At 46.4% G+C, this 24,459-nt stretch overlaps 2 protein-coding genes across 2 annotated transcripts in view; both read left to right on the top strand.

Annotated features, from left to right (window-relative positions):
- LOC122366983 (titin-like) overlaps positions 1-24,459 on the top strand; it is a gene marked incomplete at its 5' end in the record, with an annotated part of 146,027 nt that overhangs the window by 37,978 nt on the left and 83,590 nt on the right. The window contains 9 exons of the mRNA XM_043339714.1: positions 2,039-2,146; positions 2,482-2,664; positions 3,094-3,241; positions 3,517-3,544; positions 3,925-6,531; positions 7,419-7,520; positions 13,686-13,790; positions 14,568-22,442; positions 23,325-23,417. Of these exons, the coding sequence (XP_043195649.1) occupies positions 2,039-2,146; positions 2,482-2,664; positions 3,094-3,241; positions 3,517-3,544; positions 3,925-6,531; positions 7,419-7,520; positions 13,686-13,790; positions 14,568-22,442; positions 23,325-23,417 (11,249 nt within the window). The remainder of the gene's footprint in view (positions 1-2,038; positions 2,147-2,481; positions 2,665-3,093; positions 3,242-3,516; positions 3,545-3,924; positions 6,532-7,418; positions 7,521-13,685; positions 13,791-14,567; positions 22,443-23,324; positions 23,418-24,459) is intronic.
- On the top strand, positions 296-1,728 carry LOC122366986. The gene has a single exon (XM_043339720.1). It carries the CDS (start codon positions 370-372, stop codon positions 1,456-1,458), a length of 1,089 nt encoding a protein of 362 aa, XP_043195655.1. The 5' UTR covers positions 296-369; the 3' UTR covers positions 1,459-1,728.

Below are 24,459 nucleotides of genomic sequence, written 5' to 3'. Positions count from 1 at the left end.
GATGACATCCCGACATGGCATGGTGCCGATGCCGAGGGAGACTGCAGCTCCCGCGTTGATGATAGCCTGTCACTTCACGGGGCAGACTACACTGACATCATACCTGCCATGCTGCGAGGTATGAGTGGCTGGCAGGATGGCGATGTAGGTCATCGAGGCCCACGTGACGCCGGAGACGGAGCGGAGGATCCCATCAGCACCACATGTCGTCAGCCAGTCACAAGCGCTGTATTCAAGAGCATGAGTGACCCTTGTGTGCCAGCTAGCCGGGTCTCAATTACTGAGGTCGCTCATGATACGCAGGCACCGACAGTCACATCGCCAACTCCGACTGATGATACATCACGCACCTCCGAAGTCCACACCAAGATGGAGGACGTAACCGAAGTGACACAAATCGACTCTGGAGAAAGCATCGACGAGTTTCTCAGGCTGGAATCTACACTTGCCAGAGAGGCCTCAGAGGCTAACAGTGGAACTCTTGACAAAAGCCTTGGCTTGGAGACCAGTGGCAACGAGCATGAGACAGCACAAGAGCGCGAGCGCAATGTAAGCATCTGCTCCGTTATGTCTGAAGATGATCCTGCCTTGTTCCTGCGTGCCCTGTTAACCAAGGGTCGCCAGGACAGCGTAGCCTCTACCTCGTCCGACGGGGTTCGGGTGATGGAGGTCACCTCACCACACTCTGTCCTGCACGAGCACAGCTACGACGTCGAGGAGCCCGAGACTACTGACGCAGAGGATTCCCAGGATGAGGACGATGATGAACAGACGCTGGCTGGAAGTGAAGGAGAGGAAGATCTCCTGGAGGAGGCTGAAGAAGACGACGAGGAACCATCTCCAGAGGAGGAAGGGTTTCCGTCCATCCTGTCTCCAATCAGTGAACGCAGTGAGCCAGGGAGTTCAGAGTCGCGAACGCCCAGCCCTGATGAGGTCAATCCCGTGGGCGAGAAGCTACCGCGCGGCTACAGCGCGTCTCAGTCTCTACATGGCACCATGCGCTCACTGCTGGACAAGCTGAAGATGCCGCGCTGGTCGGCTGTGGAACGACTAGCGGCCCTACCACCACCCTCCGCGCATCAAAGAGCTCTGGCTGCCACCCTGGCCGTATCAGAGTACAGTCCGCGGCCGTCATTAGCAAGCTCCGGAGATGAGAGTGATGACACGCTCGGAGAAAGAGTTGTGGAAGGCTCTGAAGGAAGCGGAAGTCTACGAGCAGCCCGTTCGGGGAGTTTGGATGAGTTGTCGTCCTCGAGGAGCTCAATCGAGCGATCTCGAAAGATTTCCCGAGATCTAGAGACACATGAGCTTGAAGAGTCAAAGCGTGCAGGTGCTGAAAGGAGGGCTTTCCCTTTGCGACGTAGCTGCAGCACCGAGGAGCTCGATGAACTTAATGAGTTTCTGCAGCTTGAGAGGCAGATCATGTCAGAGACAGAGGGCGAATGTGAAATGAGGTGATGCGTTTTTGGAAATTAACAACATCGAAGTCAAAGTGTCTCGCTACAAACTTTGTGTTGTGACATGCAAGAGCATAACGATGTAATGATTGATACTAACTGCAGTGAGAGTCCGGGAGCTGTAGCTAGCAGTGTGCTGTGTTTTCATTTATTTATTGAGCTAACTACGCGTGAAGATTATTTTGCAGCCGCATGTCCCAATGCATGCGTATTTTGCAGCTAGCCGATGCTTATCAAGGGGACCAAACAAGACAACGGCCCTGTTTAACCAGTAGTGGTAAGTCATGGCCTCAACAACGATGATAAAAAGTTGATCAGCATTCTTCTACAGGCTAATATGATGGAGTTCGAGAAAAAGTTTAGTTGTAAGTAATAATACTACGTTTTAAATAATACCAGCCGTAAGGAACTGATGTTTTAACCTCTTGTTCCAAACAGCATTAGTGAAGTAACTAAAAATAGTTTGCGAACACACTTACGAAAACACACTTACTTTTAACGAAAAAATACTATCAGACGACATGAAGTGCAGGCGCTGAGTAAAAAAAAAAACGGTCTGATAAACTGTCTCCCTGTTTTAGCCCGCCAGCAGCCGCCCAAGTTCACCACGGAGCTCACCGACCAGAAGGCGAAGGAGAACTCGAGCGAAGTGGAGTTCAAGTGTGCCGTCTCGGGTGTACCGAGACCAGGTCAGACAGCAACGCTGCTTCGTTTGCCAGCGAACCTCATTCCCTCCCGAACACAATCGCAGCTGTCTAGCTTAATTCCTCATAGAAAATTAGAATATTATCTATGTAGACACATATCAAGCAATTTCATAAAACTACAGTACGGTTCCACAATAAAGCACAAAATAGTAAAAACAAATAGTGAAAAACAAACAAAAACAAATGTACTACTGCTATTTTACACGATGCTCCTCATAATCAAAATGCTAATGAGACATGCAAGAGCAGCGAATGGGATGAGAAATTCACGCTCTCACTTGCCGATCTCGTTCACCACCAGCCCGTTCTCCCCACAGAGGTGACGCTGTTCCACAACGACCTACGACTGTCGCTCTCTCGCTTCGTGCGTATCCTGTACGTGGACGACCGCGTCAGTCTGGTGCTGTGCGATGTCACTCCAGACATGGCCGGCCAGTACACGGTGCGCGCCGTCAACCCGGCCGGAGAGGCCACCTCCACCGCCACGCTGGAGGTGCAGGGTGAGTCGACGCCCGCGCACGGCCGTCGCTCCACGGTCGACAACCGAACGCCATCTCCTCGGCACGGATGGCGTTCGGTTGTCTGACAATTTGAGTGAATGGTTGGGGTTCGATGAAATGCCGAGAAAACACAGACAAGCGTTAGGATGGGTATTGTGATGTGTAGTATTTGGTAAGTGATATCACAGAGATATGGCTTGTAAGTGTTTGGCGGATGTCATGATTGTGAAACATTGTGAAACACGGTGATCAAGGTTGTATGTGACCGAAAGCTTTTTTTATTTTGTAATCTTGAGTTTCTTGAGTTGTCGTTATTCAACGCACATCTTATTGTCATTTGAGTTGTGTATAACAACCCTTGAACACACGATGAAGCGTAGTAGCTGTCGTTTTGTATGTAACTGTAACGGCGACTCGGTACGTCGACAGAGTTGTCTGAAGAGGAGCGCGAGGAACTGATCAAGGAGCGTCAGGAGGCCGTCGAAAAGCGGAAAAAGCGCGAACAGGAGCGCATCCGACGCATGGAAGAGAAGAAACGAATCCAGGAGGAGACGGCGAGGAAGATCCGGGAGAAGAAGTGAGTTCAGGCCTCTGCCACGTATCTATGCAATATCGACAATCCAGTGAAGTTCTAATACCATTGTTCTATGGTATATGCGCTGATATTTTAATCAAATAATGTCGCAGCGTCTTTTCTTTACGAAAGGGGGTTTAAAGGTGTTGGCAAGTGGTACGTTATCAACATTCTCCCCAAGTCGTCACCATGGACTTACAGCTGTCTCCCCAATATGTGTATCTTATAAACGTGTAATGTGCATTTACATGCGCTTAACCCATGTATCTCCTTTCCAGGGAGCTTCTGAAGCCTATAAAAATAAAGGTATAGTTACTGCGTGATAAACATCTTAACGCTTTAACAGTTCATTCTGATGAATAAGCGCCTAACAACATACGCTTAAACGTTTCTTTTAACGCGGCCACGCATTGCATTGCCAGCTTGGTTTCAACAGAAATGCTTACTTCGCTTTGCTTCGCTTCTAATGCTTGTGCCGTTTACATATGCTTATTTCGTGCCTGATAAATCTTCTCTGGTACGCTTTTACATTTGTGTGCTTCTTGCCAGCATATATGAAGTCAACGCTTTATTCAATCGCTTTCCCAATAGCTTTGCTTATTTGCGCATGAGCCAGCCCAATGCGAGCCCTATCCGCGATATGGCTGTTCATGAGCGTAACAAACTAACACACTGCCTCTTCACAGTCGGAGGCAGGTCAAAGGCCGAGCGGCGCAGGTGGAAGTCAGACGAATGAGGATCTTCCAAATTGGACCAGTGTGCGACTGAAGCCCACCCAGCCCGACTCTCAGTCAGCGACAGAAGACAGCGCGGATGTACAGCTAAGGCCGGTCTCGCCACAAGAGTCGCACCCACCAGTCGATGGTGATGACATTATTCTTAGGCCCGTTCCAGAGAAGGAGACAGAACTCCCTCACAAGGACCAGGTTAAGTTGAAGCAAGTTCATTTCAAGGGACTAGATATGTTGGAAGAAGGAGAAGACATTGACTTGAGATCAGTCCCAGCTAAGGAAATTGAGGTGCCTCATAAAGACCAAGTGCAGTTGAAACAAGTTCACTCCAAAGAGCTGACAACACTTGAAGAAGGAGAAGATATACAACTGAAGTCAGCATCGGAAACACAGCCCCAGGTTCCACATAAGGGACAAGTGACGCTGAAACCAGTACCTCCAAAGGAGCCAAAGCGATTGGAAGACGCCGAGAGCATCCGTCTTAAGCCTGTTCCTCTAAAACACGTGGACCCCCAAGATGGACCGGAAAACATTGAGCTTAAGACAGTTATGCAAAGCGAAATTGAAGTGCCACACAAAGAACAAATCAAGCTGAAACCAATCCCACCAAAGCCTGCAAAAACCATTGAAGAAAAGGAGAGTGTCAAGTTAAAGCCGGTTCCTCTGAAGCAGTCAAAGGTAACGGACAAAGAGGCCCACAAATTGAAACCGATAGCTCAACAACAACAACCATCAGTACCACATAAGCAGCAGACATCGCTGAAACCAATCCCACCCAAGGAACCAAAAGCAAAGCCAGAAAGAGAAAGTGTTAAGCTCAAACCAGTACCTAAGAAAGCTGCAGCTCAGAAAGGTGAAGCTGAACTCAACGCAAAAACTCAAGCATCACCTGAGCAAAGTAGGCTTCAAGATCTAGAGCTGGAGATAAGCGAGGAAGACGGGATCCCGAAAACCGAACCAAAACAACAAATGGATGACAGTGAAAAACGGTTGGAAGATGTGGCGGACCAAGAGGTTGGTATGGAACAAACAGGTAATGCATCTCTGAACCTCACACCAAACAAGGAGCCAGACGACGTCCAAGTGGATCAAGATGATGCGTTAAAGCCGATTCCACCCAAACCTACAGAGGATGAAACAGACAGGGAGGAGGCCGCACCTAAATCTGTACCACCAAAGGAGGTTGAAATTCCTCAGGAAGAGCAGGTTTCTCTCAAACCTGTACCAGGCAAAGTACCAAAGGAGACACAGGATAAGGAAGAAGTACAACTGAAACCTATTCCACCAAAGCCTGAGAAAGAAAAGGAAACTAAAGAAGAAGTGAAACTAAAGCCTGTTCCACCAAAGGAAGTCGAGATCCCTCACAAGGAGCAGGTGTCTCTCAAGCCCGTCCCTGGCAAAGTACCAAAGGAGGCTGAAGAAAAGGAAGAAGTACACTTGAAACCAATTCCACCGAAGCCTGAAAAAGAACAGGAAACTAAAGAGGAAGTAAAACTAAAACCTGTACCACCAAAGGAAGTCAAGATCCCTCGCAAGGAGCAGGTGTCTCTCAAGCCGGTTCCTGGCAAAGTACCACAAGAGGCTGAAGAAAAGGAAAAAGTCCACTTGAAACCAATTCCACCGAAGCCCGAGAAAGAAAAGGAAATTAAAGAAGAAGTAAAACTAAAACCTGTACCACCAAAGGAAGTCGAGCTTCCTCACAAGGAGCAGGTGTCTCTCAAGCCGGTTCCTGGCAAAGTACCACAAGAGGCTGAAGAAAAGGAAGAAGTACACTTGAAACCAATTCCACCGAAGCCTGAAAAAGAAAAGGAAACTAAAGAAGAAGTAAAACTAAAACCTGTACCAACAAAGGAAGTCGAGATCCCTCACAAGGAGCAGGTGTCTCTCAAGCCGGTTCCTGGCAAAGTACCACAAGAGGCTGAAGAAAAGGAAAAAGTCCACTTGAAACCAATTCCACCGAAGCCCGAGAAAGAAAAGGAAATTAAAGAAGAAGTAAAACTAAAACCTGTACCACCAAAGGAAGTCGAGCTTCCTCACAAGGAGCAGGTGTCTCTCAAGCCGGTTCCTGGCAAAGTACCACAAGAGGCTGAAGAAAAGGAAGAAGTACACTTAAAACCAATTCCACCGAAGCCTGAAAAAGAAAAGGAAACTAAAGAAGAAGTAAAACTAAAACCTGTATCACCAAAGGAAGTCGAGATCCCTCACAAGGAGCAGGTTTCTCTCAAACCTGTTCCAGGCAAAGTAACAAAGGAGACTGAGGACAAGGAAGAAGTACACCTGAAACCAGCTCCATCGAAACCTAAGAAAGAAAAGGAAACTAAAGAGGAGATAAAACTGAAGCCCGTCCCAACAAAAAAGCCCAAGGAGTCGGAAGAGAAGAAACAAGTTCAAATGAATGCAGTTCAAGAAACAAGTACTCTCTCAACGGGAGATCAATCAAGCGAACCCCCAAAGAAAAAAGGGACCAAGAAGAAAGCAAAGCCAAAGGAAGCTCAAGAAACACAAGAGGTTATCGTCGAGGAACTCATTGAATCCATAAAAGGGGAAGAAGCCCATATGGAGGTATCCGTCAGCAATAGCATGTTCATATTTTTTCGTAGTTTTAATTTTGCATGCGTCAATAGTGATGAGATACTAAACAAATGAAGGTAAGCTTACAGCAGCGTTGTAGATATACTTAAAACATTTAATTCGGTCGTTTTCATTGTTGTCCTTTTTCTTTTCTTTTTCTTTTTTGGTAGCTCCTTTTAAGGTGACTTCGCTTCATTGGCTCATGTTTTGTGACATCTATCAGTTTCACCGTGCCGAATCGTTATGTATTTAGAACTACGGTGTTCCACTTTCATGCATCTCCATCAAGCTAACCATAGACCAATGTAGCTTCTTCTCTGTACGTTGTAGAGAAGCCCATGACCTTCCCTCACAATATTGTAAAGCTGTCTTCGGGGAAAAACAGATTGAACAATAATGACAGTAGTACAGTGAAAATAGCTATTAATCTTAGTCTTAACTAGCAAGAAATCCTCTTGAATTCAGAAGTCAAAGTACAATACTTAGTTACATTGATGTGCAATGTGCATTGAGCAATTAATTACCTAATATAATTACCCAAGTTACCTAGCCTAAGCACCAACTTATAGGTCGCATGGTGATTCAAAATGTCGTATATGACCTGCTTATGAAGATGTTTCGATGAGATCTTAAGATGCTTCTATTATTCGCATATGAATGGGATAGCATCCCCATCTTCCAAGCAATTATGAATGGCATCACTGTCTTCCAGAAGCTTTTAGCTTATATCACTGTTATCGAGCTCCATCAATATCTCCCCGACATATCTATCATCGACATCTAACACATCATCCACTCGTCTCCCCGATCCGTGCCTGACCGAAGCCACTATCTTCCCGACCCGTGTGTGACCGAAACCACTATCTTCCCAACAACAGAAGGTGCAGCCGATCATTGAGGAGCAGACCGCCCTGGAGACAGAGGAGACTCTGAGTGAGTCACAAACGGAGCCTCTACCGGAGGAGCGGCCCTCGCAACAGGTCAGTCGGACGCCACCAGTCCCCCGCTAACCCCACCCCACAGAACTACGGCCGTGTGTAAATATCATGCGACTGACTGTGTACAGGGAGATAGGAACATCAGAGTAAAATGCGTCTTTGACTGTGTGCTTGTATCGACGTAATGACTATAACCACTGAATATATGAAATAAAATGAGATGTCAGCAGTGTGTTTTTCTACAATAAACTGCAATGAGATGTGTCTAGATCTAACAAGTCAATTGAACATTTTTGTTCGTTTTTATTTTTGTTTTTGTAACAGTGGTATGGCCGCGGAAGTGGCCGACATTTTCGCGCGGTTATCACAAGACTTGAATAACCTTTTGAGTGCGTTTAAGTTGAGTTGGTTGCCTAAGTTGTGACTTGGTTCACCAGCGACTCATCTTTTGTGTCGCGTAGCGCGTCGGGTTTTCTTTCTTTGGGCAGAGTAACTCCTTCCCTCTGCTCTTCTGGACAATCTGTTTTTAAACATGATACTTTTGTGTAAACATGTGGTGAGTTATTGGTAAGTTTTTAGTTTTTATCATTTTTGCATGACGAAAATCAACCGCATGTGCGTGAGGCTGTAACCAAGTATGTGCTATTCGCAAATCCTCTGCGGTCGCATGCCTTTCTTCTCGCTGATACCTACACATCTACAATTTATTGTTGTGCTTCATCAGACATACAGGCCGTTTTCACGACGGAATAGCAGGCATCTATTTGATACCAATATAATCCTTTGGTTCCTCAGGAATTTTAGTAGTTCTTTTTAGTAGGTTTACCAGCTTTCGAATGAATGGCGCGTTAGTTTGCTATTTTTCTATTAAATATCACATCGATTTACTTTATCTAAGGATTTATCACTAACATCAACATAAAGCGTAAGCACAATTACAAAATTATGAAATTAGTAAATACTAGTACAATAGTTAAAAAAAGATACTGAGTTGCCAGGCTACAAAGAATATATTCATTTATGGCGCACGACAGACATTTAGAAAGCAGCGCCCTGTTTTATTGCACGCTGCTAGCCGCTTCCATTGGGTTTTGCAGGCCGACGTCATTGGTCGTTACACGTATGATGTCACGCGACTTGTGGCCTGTCACGGCTCTTTAATGATCTCCACTAAATGAATGCAACAATGGCCTTTTAAGTTGATCTCTGTGGCCATCTGTCTATGGAGCGACCAATATGAAAGTTGGGTGAATTTACCGGGGTTACATGACTATGAGCAAGCAAATGTGTATCAGGAATGGATTTAGGTGGAGAATTGCGCTGGACCATGAGTGCTCGAACGCTCCCAATTCCACGCCGGTTTGGCTTTGGAGCCGAGACAGACGATGCGGGTCAAGGTCACCGCTGGGGTAACGGTGGATTGGCTGCGCCCGAGCACCCGTAACGCGGCACAATTCTCCATCTATGGATTTTCCTATTCGCTCAGCATTGTGATAGGCGTTCGTAATAGCATTTACTCTGCTCATGTACCTATCCCCGGTTATCTAAAAGAAGTTTTTGTGGGGGAATATCACGGCTTTAGGTACTCGGTGGCCCTATTCACGACTTTCAAAGAATGCTCCGATAACTAAACACCGCACAGACCTACTGCATTAGTGAATCTGACAGAAGGTCTGTGGAATTACATCCCCCCTCACCACACCCCTAAAAACTCATCCAGTGTCCAAAACCACTTTTATCGACTCGCCAAAAAAAACAACAAAAAAAAACACACACACATACACACAAAGCATGGGGCATGTCAGCTCTCAGTTCATTTATCATTGTCTTTACCATGGTTCAATTGCATTGCGCGATTTAAAGCACGTGAGTGCCTATATAGTATACAGGGTGTTTCTGAAAATGCTGACACATTTATTTCTCCTATATCTCTCATGTTTATTGACGCACACACATTGTCATTGGCTACAACTAATCAGCCATCATTGGAAATTCACATCCATCGTCAATGATCACTATTTGATCCCCTTCCCAGAACCTAGAGCAGGTGCTCGAAGTGACCACCACTTCAAGCCAAACAGAGTTTGGCCCGACGGCGCACTGCTTCCAGAACTCGGCGGCGCTCCTGGGGCGTCACCGCCCTCAAGCACGCGCAGACCGCAGCCTTCAGCTCGGGAATGTTTCGGGGTTCACTCTTGTAGGCTCTTTCCTTGACATGACCCCAGAGGTAGAAGTCCGCCGGCGTGAGGTCCGGAGACCTCGGTGGCCACCTGGTGGGGGTGCCTCGGGAGATGAGTCCCCCCCCTCCCCCCGAAGCGCTCCTGTAGCCACTGTAGGGTCACAGTGGCTGCATGAGCGGGGGTCACCATCCTGCTACTCGTTGATGGTGTCCACACACCCGCTGGAGCGCAGTCCAGAACTTCTTGAGCACCTGCAGATAGCGCTCTGCCGTCACTGTGAGGAAGTCGCCCGCGTAATCTTCGATCCAGATTGGGCTGATAATTGCCCGTGCTGCTCACAGCGCACCATCCAGTGCATCGGGGCGGGTGCAGCTGATCTTCTGCGACCTCGTCCTGGGCCTTCTCACTCCAGATCCGGTTGTCCAAATCAGATCCAGATCCAGATCCAGATCCAGATCAGCGTCATTGTGTCAAAACAACTGAATTGGTTTCGAAGTAGAAATGCACTATCTTAGCCTTTTCCTTCGTGTCAGTAATACGGCGTGATGAATGAAAGCACCGATGCTGTCAAACAAATTTCCAAAAACTATTCTTTCGTCTCGTGTATTGAACACGTGCCTTTAAATGCAGTAAATTCTTCCAAATATCAAAACAAATGTGTCAGCATTTTCAGAAACACCCTGTATATGTAGAAAATAATATCTACAGCAAAACATCCAAAATTACAAAGGCTACAATGCTTAAAAAGTAGGTTCATCAAGGAAGCCCATTTTTACTTGCGTTGTGTTGCCAACCATGCGATTCCAACGCGGGCTATTCGCAACGTCTGTTAAGGCACGTTAACAACTGACAAGCCGCCACCGCTGCCACTTATTCATAGATGGTTGATATCGCAGCTTGGGCGTCAGCAGCGCGGCCCACAACGCGTCGGCGCCAGCGCACGCAGCTGTTGGCACTCGGCAGCCGGTGTTGCGACTTAACGGCCGGCCGGCTCCATGAAGGAGAAGCTCTTGGTGAAGCTTTGTGATCGCCTCATAGCCGCCTTGGATGTCATCTTTCTTGGCAGATCCATCCGTTCAGATGGTACGGTGCAGTCTGGATAAAGGACGAAGTCCAACGCCGCTAACCCCGCGACCGCCACCCCACAACGTGGCCGCAGACCGAACGGGCGTGAGGGCCGTAAGGGCCACCCGCCATCCGGTAGGTGGCTGAGCAGCCGGGCGCAGCGGCGCCTGGGCGGCGGCCGCGCTGAGATGAAGTCCCAAACCGCCATGTCGCCATCACCGCCATCACCATTGCTGCAGCTGTTCCCAACCGCCTCAATCGCCGCCGTTTTGCCAGCAGTCGCGCCGCGGAATGGCAGAAGCTCCAGAGTAGCCTCCAGCGCCCCTCTCCGCAGGTGTGCAGGTGCACTGCGGCCGCCGGGTCCGACGTCCAGGCAGAACATGATATTTCCATGCTGCTCCGACGGTGGGCTGGTCTTGTTTGGGCGTTCCTCCACTGTGACGTCGGTCACGCCTGCCCCGGCCAGGGCGCAGAGGACGACGTGTCACCATCCGGTTGCGGTCCTCAGTCGGGTCGCAACGTGTACCTCTTCCGCAGCGTGGAGCGCGCTCCCGCTGGGCAGCGATACAGCCAAAAGTAGCATGCGGGCGGCCAGCGCTGCGCCGGACAGCGGACCCATGCCGGGGGTATGCCGGTCTCGGCCATTAGCGGGGTCGTCGGGGCCGAGGCTGTACATACAGCTGGTGACCGCGTGAGCCGCCAATCGAAGCTCACGGCTTATAAGCTCGACGCGGGCATCACACGCCGTCCCGATGGGAGCTCCACGACGCCGCCGCGAACTCCAGCGCGGCTCGCAGCGCGAAGACCAGTACGGACGGCCGGGGCAAACGGCGTGCGGGAGTCGCAGGCGACGTTCTGCGGACAGAAAGGGTTGGGCATAAGCTGGTCGGCAGGACACTCTTGAGCCGAGCCTTTGATGTAATTACAGATGATCCAGAAGCATGCACAAAAATTCATGACACACTATTCTCATTTATGTATTTGCTACATATGATATGATATACCAGCTCATGATCAGTGACGCATTCTGGGCAATATGTTCTAAAGTGAAGTAACTGAAGTTACAGCTTAAAAGCTTAAAAAAACAGCTTAAAAAAACACACACACACATTCGATAGCTTATGAGAATAACATGCCTTGTGTGCTTAATGCAGGAAAATATTTTTTTCACTTTTTTAGAAACAGCAAAAGAGTTGTCAACAAGCCATGTCAACTATCTAAACAATTTTTATGGAAACTGCTCTAGCTAGCTTAAAGTTCCACAACGTTTCCGGAGCACCGTACCCAAACTCAGTTCATGTTACAAGAAAAAACAGTAATAATGCCTCCTAATTTTGAATGAAATATAGGTATGAGTAATTTGATTTGGAAAGCAACAAATTTCCGCACATCATTTTAGCAAAATTACTATTTTCTTCAGCCATCAGGTTACACAAAACTATAGTAAACTTTATGATCTAGTTTACACAAAACCAAAGCCCCGATTTTAACAAATGTAGATTAAATTTAAACAATTTTAAAAAATGTATCGTGGAGAAAATGAAAAGTGTAGATTTGTAAAGCCGGGATATTTCACGGATTAGGCACTTAAAGAAATATCTTCACCTTTCTTTGAGCCACCAGCCTTCACCCAAGTTTTACACGAATGTAGTGAAGCAGACAATGTGGCAACTCAAAATTGTGATGGTTTGAGATAATTATGACGGTAAAAGAAAAAGCAACACAAGGTTCCTTACCCTCGTTTTTTCACATGGGTTCAGATGAGGCTTCAACTGTTGCCGACCTGAGGAGCTATAGGGACTTGAGCTTTCCAAAACTCAATTTCTAAGGGCACTGAGCAGTGTTTGGCTTTCACACGAATGCGATAGTAAGTTATATGAAGTTGACAAAGCAAGCAAAGCAAAGCATGATGCCCCGCGCGTCCGCCCGCGACCACGCCCCGCGTCCGACTCCCGACCGCCGCGTGACCCGAGGCGCCCGGCGGTCACGTGACCTACCGGCCGGGACTGCAAACGGCCTTCACCACCATTCTTGTATGACGTCATATCCTACTGAGGTGCTGATTGGTCGGAATTAGATACCTGAAGGTAATTATCTGCCGTAGTTATTTTTGTTTCATTGTTTTGCGTGTTTTCTTATATGAAATGTAATTAAAAAATTTGCCATATTTTAATCACCATTAAAACATAACTGAATAGGTATGAAAGAGAACTCGATATATACTTTCCTTGTTTTTAAGAATTCCGGAATTAGATACCCGAGGGAGCAAAGAGGGAGCAAGTTGCCACGCTGATTTGATACCTCATAGTCGAAAGGTGGGCTACTAGAACCGAAAATTGCTGTGTTTGTAAATAAATAAGTGATTTGAGGGCAAAGAATGCCCGGATTTAAACTTCTAAAATTATTTTGAACATAAAATATTTCAGTTTGAGGGATGTTAAGGCCTCAAAGAGTAGGTACTTTTTAGGTATCAAATAAGTTCCTCTGCGAAAGTTCCGTCGTGAAAACGGCTACAATACATCAATGTCCAGGTTGTGTGTTCCAAGCGACTGAGCAATGAACGTAGATGCATTTGCAATTCACAAGCTAGTAAACAGTCACTTGACTGTTCAGCTATGGATGCCGTGATACGAGTCATGTTCTGTGTTTGATCACCCTGTGTCGGCAAGCTCGCACCGTGCGCCTAGCCCTGATGCCGCGTTTGTGTGCCTTGATGTCTGTGATGCATTCCACTTGCTTGATCACTGCACCAATGCATGTGTTCTGGAGAAAACATCCCCTACCCTTCCCTGCTCCTGCCAAATATCCCATCACAGCCCAGCCCAATTTCGACTCCCGGTGATGGGCGGCCGTCCACCGTATTCCTCTCAAGCTCCGTACCTGTGTGCCGGGCACCGGTCGACGTCGCGGGCTTGGTAGACCCCGCCGCAGCGCCGCGGTGCTGACGGGCGTCATTTTACAGCCGCCAGTAGATGTAGGGGCGGTCCGCGACCGGCCTGAGGACACGGCTCCGGCACACCGGCCGCCAGGGACGACGTCCCCGCCGGCTGAGACCGCAGAGCGAGAGGTCAGCCACGGTCATCGAGATGGCCGGCTAACAACCTAAATAAACGGCTCAGCACGCTCCACAGGACACCGACGAGGGATTAAAGCAGCCGCTCACACTTCATCTTGAACATGCTGCACTTAAATAAATTTACAAAACACCAATATATATTAAATGGTTTGACGCGATGTTTAAACGTCATGCCCTATTAAAAAGATGCTAAATATGTAAAATAAAATAGGTAGCACGTTTGGCTCAGAGTAAAAGGTACCATTGCGCAAGAAAAAATAAAATATCGGCAAAGTTAAGCACGATCCTTGAAATCTGGCTTAGTTCTTGCTTGAACTTTGAAGCGTTCCAGGTTTCCCAATTGGATCATATTACTTACATGACACACATTGGATCTTAAGTCATCACTGTGGACGGTAATAAGTTAAGGATTCATCTTTCTTTTCCTAAATTATCACATCACTGACCTTAGCACACCATACATCATTCAAACGCAGACATACAAAAACACACGGTAAACTCCTACTAACCAAAACATTTGTATGTGCTTAGATCATAGTCTCTCATGTTCGCCCCTTTCAAATTGGTGGAGAAACAAACCCTACATTTTTGAAAGCAGTCTCTAGGAACCTTGGTACTTAATTTACTGCAAATCCAGCCGAATCAAGCTCAGGCTATCCTAAACGTTTATATAAGTAGTATATATATTTTCCGTCCTATTTGGGACGTTTAACAACTTAAACCTGCCAACATAGACAATCGCAATTTGACGCAATGCAATACTTCCAGGACAAAACACCCGAATGGCGCGCAGCCAAACCCCTGCATGAAGAAACCGAACAACCGAAGGACACAGTCTCTGAGACTTCAACGCCTATGGAACACCCAGCCACGGAGCAAAAACCAGACACATCAATTATAGATGATGCCATTTCTAATATCCCAGGTGCAAAACATATTTCCGAGACAACAAAAACCGAAGTGCAGGAAGCTGATGATGAGGTGATTAAACTGGTTACTACGACCAAACGTATCCAGAGGGAGAAACCTGAAGACATCGAAGAGACTCCAGAGGAAGTGCTTCCTGAGGTGCCCATCGAAGCTGAACCTACCGTTACTGTCGTTGAGTCGGACGACTTTGTTGAGGTAACAGAGGTCACAACCACAAAGGAAGTGCAGCCTGGGCCAGACAACAAGGAGGAGATTATTGTAAAAACAAAGACAAAGAAAACAAAGAGACCCCAAGAAAAAACAGTTGAAAGTACAAAGCCAGACACAACAACAAAGACACCTTTGGATATGGAGATTGAGGACATTCCCGGTGTCAAGGAGGTCTCTGAGTCAACGGTTATTGAAGTAACTGAAGAAGACGACCAGCCAGTTGAGGTAGTAACAACGACAAAGAAAATCAAACGAACAAAACCAAAACGGCCGGAGGACGAGACTGACCAGGCACTGCCTTCGATTCCGCATGTTCCCGAGACCACAGTAACTACAGAGGAAGACGATGATCATGTTACTATCGTAGAGACTACAACTGTCAAGGACATCACCCCGAAACCCGACAACGAAGAAGAAATAACAGTCGTTACAACCACCAAGAAAATACACAAACCCATTGAAGGGGATGCCACACCAAAGAAGAAGCCAAAGAAAGACAAACCTAAACGACGAAGGCCCGAGGAAACTCCAATCGAGAAGGCTATATCCGAATTGCCGGGAGTGACAGATATTTCCGAGACAACAAAAACCGAGGTAGAAGAACCTGATGATGAGGTGATAGAGCTAGTAACTACAACAAAACGTATCCAGAGGAACAAACCTGAAGAAATCGAGGGGACTCCAGAGGAAGTGCTTCCTGAGGTGCCCATCGAAGCTGAACCTACCGTTACTGTTGTTGAGTCGGGCGAATTTGTTGAAGTAACAGAGGTCACAACCACAAAGGAAGTGCAGCCTGGGCCAGACAACAAGGAGGATATTATTGTAAAAACAAAGACAAAGAAAACAAAGAGACCCAAAGATAAACCAACCAAAGGTCCAAAGCAAGACACAACAAAGACACCTTTGGATATGGAGATTGAGGACATTCCTGGTGTCAAGGAGGTCTCTGAGTCAACGGTTACTGAAGTAACTGAAGAAGACGACCAGCCAGTTGAGGTCATCACAACGACAAAGAAAATCAAACGAACAAAACCAAAACGGCCGGAGGACGAGATTGACCAGGTACTGCCTTCGATTCCGCATGTTCCCGAGACCACAATAGCTACAGAGGAAGGCGATGATCATGTTACTGTCGTAGAGACTACAACTGTCAAGGACATCACCCCGAAACCCGACAACGAAGAAGAGATAACAGTCGTCACAACCACCAAGAAAATACACAAACCTATTGAAAAGGATACCACACCAAAGAAGAAGCCAAAGAAAGACAAACCCAAACGGCGAAGGCCCGAGGAAATTCCTATCGACAAAGCTATATCCGAATTGCCGGGAGTAACAGATATTTCCGAGACGACAAAAACCGAGGTAGAAGAAGCTGATGATGAGGTGATAGAGCTAGTAACTACAACAAAACGTATCCAGAGGGAGAAACCTGAGGACATCGAGGGGACTCCAGAGGAAGTGCTTCCTGAGGTGCCCATCGAAGCTGAACCTACCGATACTGTCGTTGAGTCGGACGACTTTGTTGAGGTAACAGAAGTGACAACCACAAAGGAAGTGCAGCCTGGGCCAGACAACAAAGAGGAGATTATTGTAAAAACAAAGACAAAGAAAACAAAGAGACCCAAAGACAAATCAACCGAAGGTACAAAGCAAGACACAAAAACAAAGACACCTTTGGATATGGAGATTGAGGACATTCCTGGTGTCAAGGAGGTCTCTGAGTCAACGGTTACTGAAGTAACTGAAGAAGACGACCAGCCAGTTGAGGTCGTCACAACGACAAAGAAAATCAAACGAACAAGACCAAAACGGCCGGAGGACGACATTGACCAGATACTGCCTTCGATTCCGCATGTTCCCGAGACCACCGTAACGACAGAGGAAGGCGACGATCATGTTACTGTCGTAGAGACTACAACTGTCAAGGACATCACCCCGAAACCCGACAACGAAGAAGAGATAACAGTCGTCACAACCACCAAGAAAACACGCAAACCCGTTGAAGGGGATACCACACCAAAGAAGAAACCAAAGAAAGACAAACCTAAACGGCGAAGGCCTGAGGAAACTCCAATCGAGAAGGCTATATCCGAATTGCCGGGAGTGACAGATATTTCCGAGGCAACACAAACCGAGGTAGAAGAAGCTGATGATGAGGTGATAGAGCTAGTAACTACAACAAAACGTATCCAGAGGGAGAAACCTGAAGACATCGAGGGGACTCCAGAGGAAGTGCTTCTTGAGGTGCCCATCGAAGCTGAACCTACCGTTACTGTTGTTGAGTCGGGAGACTTTGTTGAGGTAACAGAGGTCACAACCACAAAGGAAGTGCAGCCTGGGCCAGACAACAAGGAGGATATTATTGTAAAAACAAAGACAAAGAAAACAAAGAGACCCAAAGATAAACCAACCGAAGGTCCAAAGCAAGACACAAGAAAGACACCTTTGGATATGGAGATTGACAACATTTCTGGTGTCAAGGAGGTCTCTGAGTCAACGGTTACTGAAGTAACTGAAGAAGACGACCAGCCAGTTGAGGTCGTCACAACGACAGAGAAAATCAAACGAACAAAACCAAAACGGCCGGAGGACGAGACTGACCAGATATTGCCTTCGATTCCGCATGTTCCCGAGACCACAGTATCTACAGAGGAAGGCGATGATCATGTTACTGTCGTAGAGACTACAACTGTCAAGGACATCACCCCGAAACCCGACAACGAAGAAGAGATAACAGTCGTCACAACCACCAAGAAAATACACAAACCCGTTGAAGGGGATACCACACCAAAGAAGAAACCAAAGAAAGACAAACCCAAACGACAAAGGCCTGAGGAAGCTCCCATCGACAAAGCTATAGCCGAATTGCCGGGGGTGACAGATATTTCCGAGACAACAAAAACCGAGGTAGAAGAAGCTGATGATGAGGTGATAGAGCTAGTAACTACAACAAAACGTATCCAGAGGGAGAAACCTGAAGACATCGAGGGGACTCCAGAGGAAGTGCTTCCTGAGGTGCCCATCGAAGCTGAACCTACCGTTACTGTTGTTGAGTCGGGCGACTTTGTTGAGGTAACAGAGGTCACAACCACAAAGGAAGTGCAGCCTGGGCCAGACAACAAAGAGGAGATTATTGTAAAAACAAAGACAAAGAAAACAAAGAGACCCAAAGATAAACCAACCGAAGGTCCAAAGCAAGACACAAAAACAAAGACACCTTTGGATATGGAGACTGAGGACATTCCTGGTGTCAAGGAGGTTTCTGAGTCAACAGTTACTGAAGTAACTAAAGAAGACGACCTGCCAGTTGAGGTCGTCACAACGACAAAGAAAATCAAACGAACAAAACCAAAACGGCCGGAGGACGAGATTGACCAGGTACTGCCTTCGATTCCGCATGTTCCCGAGACCACCGTAACTACAGAGGAAGGCGATGATCATGTTACTGTCGTAGAGACTACAACTGTCAAGGACATCACCCCGAAACCCGACAACGAAGAAGAAATAACAGTCGTCACAACCACCAAGAAAATACACAAACCTATTGAAAAGGATACCACACCAAAGAAGAAGCCAAAGAAAGACAAACCCAAACGGCGAAGGCCCGAGGAAATTCCTATCGACAAAGCTATATCCGAATTGCCGGGGGTGACAGATATTTCCGAGACAACAAAAACCGAGGTAGAAGAAGCTGATGATGAGGTGATAGAGCTAGTAACTACAACAAAACGTATCCAGAGGGAGAAACCTGAAGACATCGAGGGGACTCCAGAGGAAGTGCTTCCTGAGGTGCCCATCGAAGCTGAACCTACCGTTACTGTTGTTGAGTCGGGAGACTTTGTTGAGGTAACAGAGGTCACAACCATAAAGGAAGTGCAGCCTGGGCCAGACAACAAAGAGGAGATTATTGTAAAAACAGAGACAAAGAAAACAAAGAGACCCAAAGAAAAATCAACCGAAGGTCCAAAGCAAGACACAAAAACAAAGACACCTTTGGATATGGAGATTGAGGACATTTCTGGTGTCAAGGAGGTCTCTCAGTCAACGGTTACTGAAGTAACTGAAGAAGACGACCAGCCAGTTGAGGTCGTCACAACGACAAAGAAAATCAAACGAACAAGACCAAAACGGCCGGAAGACGACATTGACCAGATACTGCCTTCGATTCCGCATGTTCCCGAGACCACCGTAACAACAGAAGAAGGCGACGATCATGTTACTGTCGTAGAGACTACAACTGTCAAGGACATCACCCCGAAACCCGACAACGAAGAAGAGATAACAGTCGTCACAACCACCAAGAAAACACGCAAACCCGTTGAAGGGGATACCACACCAAAGAAGAAACCAAAGAAAGACAAACCTAAACGGCGAAGGCCTGAGGAAACTCCAATCGACAAAGCTATAGCCGAATTGCCGGGGGTGACAGATATTTCCGAGACAACAAAAACCGAGGTAGACGAAGCTGATGATAAGGTGATAGAGCTAGTTACTACAACAAAACGTATCCAGAGGGAGAAACCTGATGACATCGAGGAGACTCAAGAGGAAGTGCTTCCTGAGGTGCCCATCGAAGCTGAACCTACCGTTACTGTTGTTGAGTCGGGAGACTTTGTTGAGGTAACAGAGGTCACAACCACAAAGGAAGTGCAGCCTGGGCCAGACAACAAGGAGGAGATTATTGTAAAAACAAAGACAAAGAAAACAAAGAGACCCAAAGATAAACCAACCGAAGGTCCAAAGCAAGACACAAGAAAGACACCTTTGGATATGGAGATTGACAACATTCCTGGTGTCAAGGAGGTCTCTGAGTCAACGGTTACTGAAGTAACTGAAGAAGACGACCAGCCAGTTGAGGTCGTCACAACGACAAAGAAAATCAAACGAACAAAACCAAAACGGCCAGAAGACGACATTGACCAGATACTGCCTTCGATTCCGCATGTTCCCGAGACCACCGTAACAACAGAGGAAGGCGACGATCATGTTACTGTCGTAGAGACTACAACTGTCAAGGACATCACCCCGAAACCCGACAACGAAGAAGAGATAACAGTCGTCACAACCACCAAGAAAACACGCAAACCCGTTGAAGGGGATACCACACCAAAGAAGAAACCAAAGAAAGACAAACCTAAACGGCGAAGGCCTGAGGAAACTCCAATCGACAAAGCTATATCCGAATTGCCGGGGGTGACAGATATTTCCGAGACAACAAAAACCGAGGTAGAAGAAGCTGATGATGAGGTGACAGAATTAGTTACTACGACAAAACATATCCAGAGGGAGAAACCTGAAGACATCGAAGAGACTCCAGAGGAAGTGCTTCCTGAGGTGCCCATTGAAGCTGAACCTACCGTTACTGTCGTTGAGTCGGGAGACTTTGTTGAGGTAACAGAGGTCACAACCACAAAGGAAGTGCAGCCTGGGCCAGACAACAAAGAGGAGATTATTGTAAAAACAAAGACAAAGAAAACAAAGAGGCCCAAAGATAAACCAACCGAAGGTCCAAAGCCAGACACAACAACAAAGACACCTTTGGATATGGAGATTGAGGACATTCCTGGTGTCAAGGAGGTCTCTGAGTCAACGGTTACTGAAGTAACTGAAGAAGACGACCAGCCAGTTGAGGTCGTAACAACAACAAAGAAAATCAAACGAACAAGACCAAAACGGCCGGAAGACGACATTGACCAGATACTGCCTTCGATTCCGCATGTTCCCGAGACCACCGTAACAACAGAAGAAGGCGACGATCATGTTACTGTCGTAGAGACTACAACTGTCAAGGACATCACCCCGAAACCCGACAACGAAGAAGAGATAACAGTCGTCACAACCACCAAGAAAATACACAAACCCGTTGAAGGGGATACCACACCAAAGAAGAAACCAAAGAAAGACAAACCCAAACGACGAAGGCCTGAGGAAGCTCCCATCGACAAAGCTATAGCCGAATTGCCGGGGGTGACAGATATTTCCGAGACAACAAAAACCGAGGTAGAAGAAGCTGATGATGAGGTGATAGAGCTAGTAACTACAACAAAACGTATCCAGAGGGAGAAACCTGAAGACATCGAGGGGACTCCAGAGGAAGTGCTTCCTGAGGTGCCCATCGAAGCTGAACCTACCGTTACTGTTGTTGAGTCGGGCGACTTTGTTGAGGTAACAGAGGTCACAACCACAAAGGAAGTGCAGCCTGGGCCAGACAACAAGGAGGAGATTATTGTAAAAACAAAGACAAAGAAAACAAAGAGACCCAAAGATAAACCAACCGAAGGTCCAAAGCAAGACACAAGAAAGACACCTTTGGATATGGAGATTGAGGACATTCCTGGTGTCAAGGAGGTCTCTGAGTCAACGGTTACTGAAGTAACTGAAGAAGACGACCAGCCAGTTGAGGTCGTCACAACAACAAAGAAAATCAAACGAACAAGACCAAAACGGCCGGAGGACGAGACTGACCAGATATTGCCTTCGATTCCGCATGTTCCCGAGACCACAGTATCTACAGAGGAAGGCGACGATCATGTTACTGTCGTAGAGACTACAATTGTCAAGGACATCACCCCGAAACCCGACAACGAAGAAGAAATAACAGTCGTCACAACCACCAAGAAAATACACAAACCCATTGAAGGGGATACCATACCAAAGAAGAAACCAAAGAAAGACAAACCTAAACGGCGAAGGCCTGAGGAAGCTCCAATCGACAAAGCTATATCCGAATTGCCGGGGTTGACAGGTATTTCCGAGACGACAAAAACCGAGGTAGAGGAAGCTGATAATGAGGTGACAGAATTAGTTACTACGACAAAACGTATCCATAGGGAGAAACCTGACGACATCGAAGAGACTCCAGAGGAAGTGCTTCCTGAGGTGCCCATCGAAGCTGAACCTACCGTTACTGTTGTTGAGTCGGGAGACTTTGTTGAGGTAACAGAGGTCACAACCACAAAGGAAGTGCAGCCTGGGCCAGACAACAAGGAGGAGATTATTGTAAAAACAAAGACAAAGAAAACAAAGAGACCCAAAGATAAACCAACCGAAGGTCCAAAGCAAGAGACAACAACAAAGACACCTTTGGATATGGAGATTGACAACATTCCTGGTGTCAAGGAGGTCTCTGAGTCAACGGTTACTGAAGTAACTGAAGAAGACGACCAGCCAGTTGAGGTCATCACAACGACAAAGAAAATCAAACGAACAAAACCAAAACGGCCGGAGGACGACATTGACCAGATACTGCCTTCGATTCCGCATGTTCCCGAGACCACAGTAACTACAGAGGAAGGCGATGATCATGCTACTGTCGTAGAGACTACAACTGTCAAGGACATCACCCCGAAACCCGACAACGAAGAAGAGATAACAGTCGTCACAACTACAAAGAAAACTCGAAAGCCTATAGAGAACTTGCCTGAAGAAGCACAAAGCCCAGTTCAAGAAACCACCGCTGATACAAGCATCCCCAAACAACGCAGAAGTGACGTGCCTGAGGTAACTAAAATGACGTTTTTCGAGCTTATTTTTACTGGCTTAAATATCAATTATTCTTATTTCAGCCAACAAAACTGTGTATTATGTTAATAACCGCCAGCGTTTACCATCCATTAATATGGAAATAATACCACTTTATGTTATCGCTTCGTTATTCATATTAAAAATCCTTCCTTAATGTATAACGCATTTCACAAAACTTTTAACAAAAACTGAAATTGAAGAAATAGGCAAGTAAGTTTAGCGTGAAACATTCTTCTTGGTAAATAAATTATATTTCATACCATTTATAATGCAAAAGAACGTAAAAACACTAATTGGTTCAAGTAATATCAGCATTTTCCAATAACGCTTTTTAATCGTGTCTTTGGCAACCTATTAATTTCGGAAAAAAGTAGGCAACCAGCGAAACAGAGCTCTGTTTAAGGCAGCATCACACGTATTTATTTTCCTATGGTTCTCGAAACGGCAGGTACCTATGTATAATTTAATATTTAGTACGCAGCTTGGAGATCGAGTTTCGACGAAAGATCAATAAACTATTTAGAACGTATGCCAGTTTTTTTTAATCATTTTCATTGCCAGCCATATCCATTATCCATGAACACCCGTCGCCTCAGATTGAATTAATGTTTCTTCTCAATCCAAGCATGCTAGTACGTAAAATGCATGGATAACAATGCATCGAATCCGTCCCAGGATGTGCTTACCACTTAACATGTCACCAATGGTTACGCTGTGCCGTCATCAATCATCATGTTGTCGGGTTGTTCCATTGTCATGTTAGCATGGGAGTCATGTGTCTCGTCAGTGAACACCGTCCGTACACGTGTACAATAATTACGGAACAGATGATCTCAGCACGCCACACGCTACACGCAGGGTTCACTTCCACGCCCGGACGCGGCGCGGCCCGACCGCCGGGGGTCGCCTTCCGTCGCCGACAGCGATGCGACAATGCCTTCTGACGCCGAGGTTTGTGCAGGCCCTCGCAGCAGCCTCGCCTGATCACTTCTTCTTCGCTCTGTCAATGGCTTTTTTCTTTTTTCTTTTTCGCTCGCGGGGCTGTTCGCCCATCGCTTTACCACCGTGTTGCCGTACTGGAGCGAGACCTTTACTTGAAACGCTGATGTTCACGCAAGTTTGACTTCCCGCGTATCAATGCATAACGCCTTCGCTATGTGTGACAACGCAACTGTCAGATTTAGAGCCAGGTTGGTACTTATTTTCTTCGTTGCTCTTTATTCCTCTAATGGTGACTAGTTACTTGTTAATGAACTTGAACTTTGTGCCCGTTAAGCAGCTATGATTTCATTTAAGGTTGTTGATTCCCTAAATAAAACGTTGCATATTCTTTCCTATGGGGAAACAGGGCGCAAACTGTTTCCTTCTTCCCCTACGAACTGTTTTGATTTGTATAATAACATTTTAACCTTTTAAATGATGTTAATGAATAATGTTGTAAAAAATGGCGAACAAAATAAACGAACTAACCATCAATCGACCCAAGATCATACTAGTACAAAATGAGATGTTGTGTAAGTTGATAGTTGTTTGTTGTTTTTTTTACTGTTACGTAATGATAATTTGTAAAAAATATTACGCGATGCTTCAAATTGAAGAACATCATTAAATCTTCACTGAGCCGATGCGTAGTGACGCTTCATGGAGGTGAAAATCCTGCAAATTTATATACCAAGATATATTCTTGAAAAAACGTGGTACTTGAAATTAGTATAAACTTCAACCCGCGCACCAACGGGGGGCGGATATCCGCCCCCCTCCCCCAGAGGTTTTCGTAAATAGCGGGAAACGTAGCGACTTTTTGCAACTTTGTCACCGTGTAAGAGCTACAGTAGATGACGGAGGCCTTTGAAAGTCGCAGGATAAAATGAGGTCATTGGTAGCTACAAGTTGTTTATCTCGGAATTTTGATATCGATGACCAAAGGTCAGGTTGACCAAACCTTGACCTCCCCATTATAAGTCAATGGGGGGTTGGGAAATTAACTTGTTTT

Source organism: Amphibalanus amphitrite, unplaced genomic scaffold (genome assembly GCF_019059575.1).
Source record: "Amphibalanus amphitrite isolate SeventyFive unplaced genomic scaffold, NRLGWU_Aamphi_draft 000843F_arrow, whole genome shotgun sequence".
NCBI lineage: Eukaryota > Metazoa > Arthropoda > Thecostraca > Balanomorpha > Balanidae > Amphibalanus > Amphibalanus amphitrite.
The sequence above is the reverse complement of the archived record's forward strand: the minus strand, read 5'-3'. Positions and strand labels throughout refer to the sequence as shown.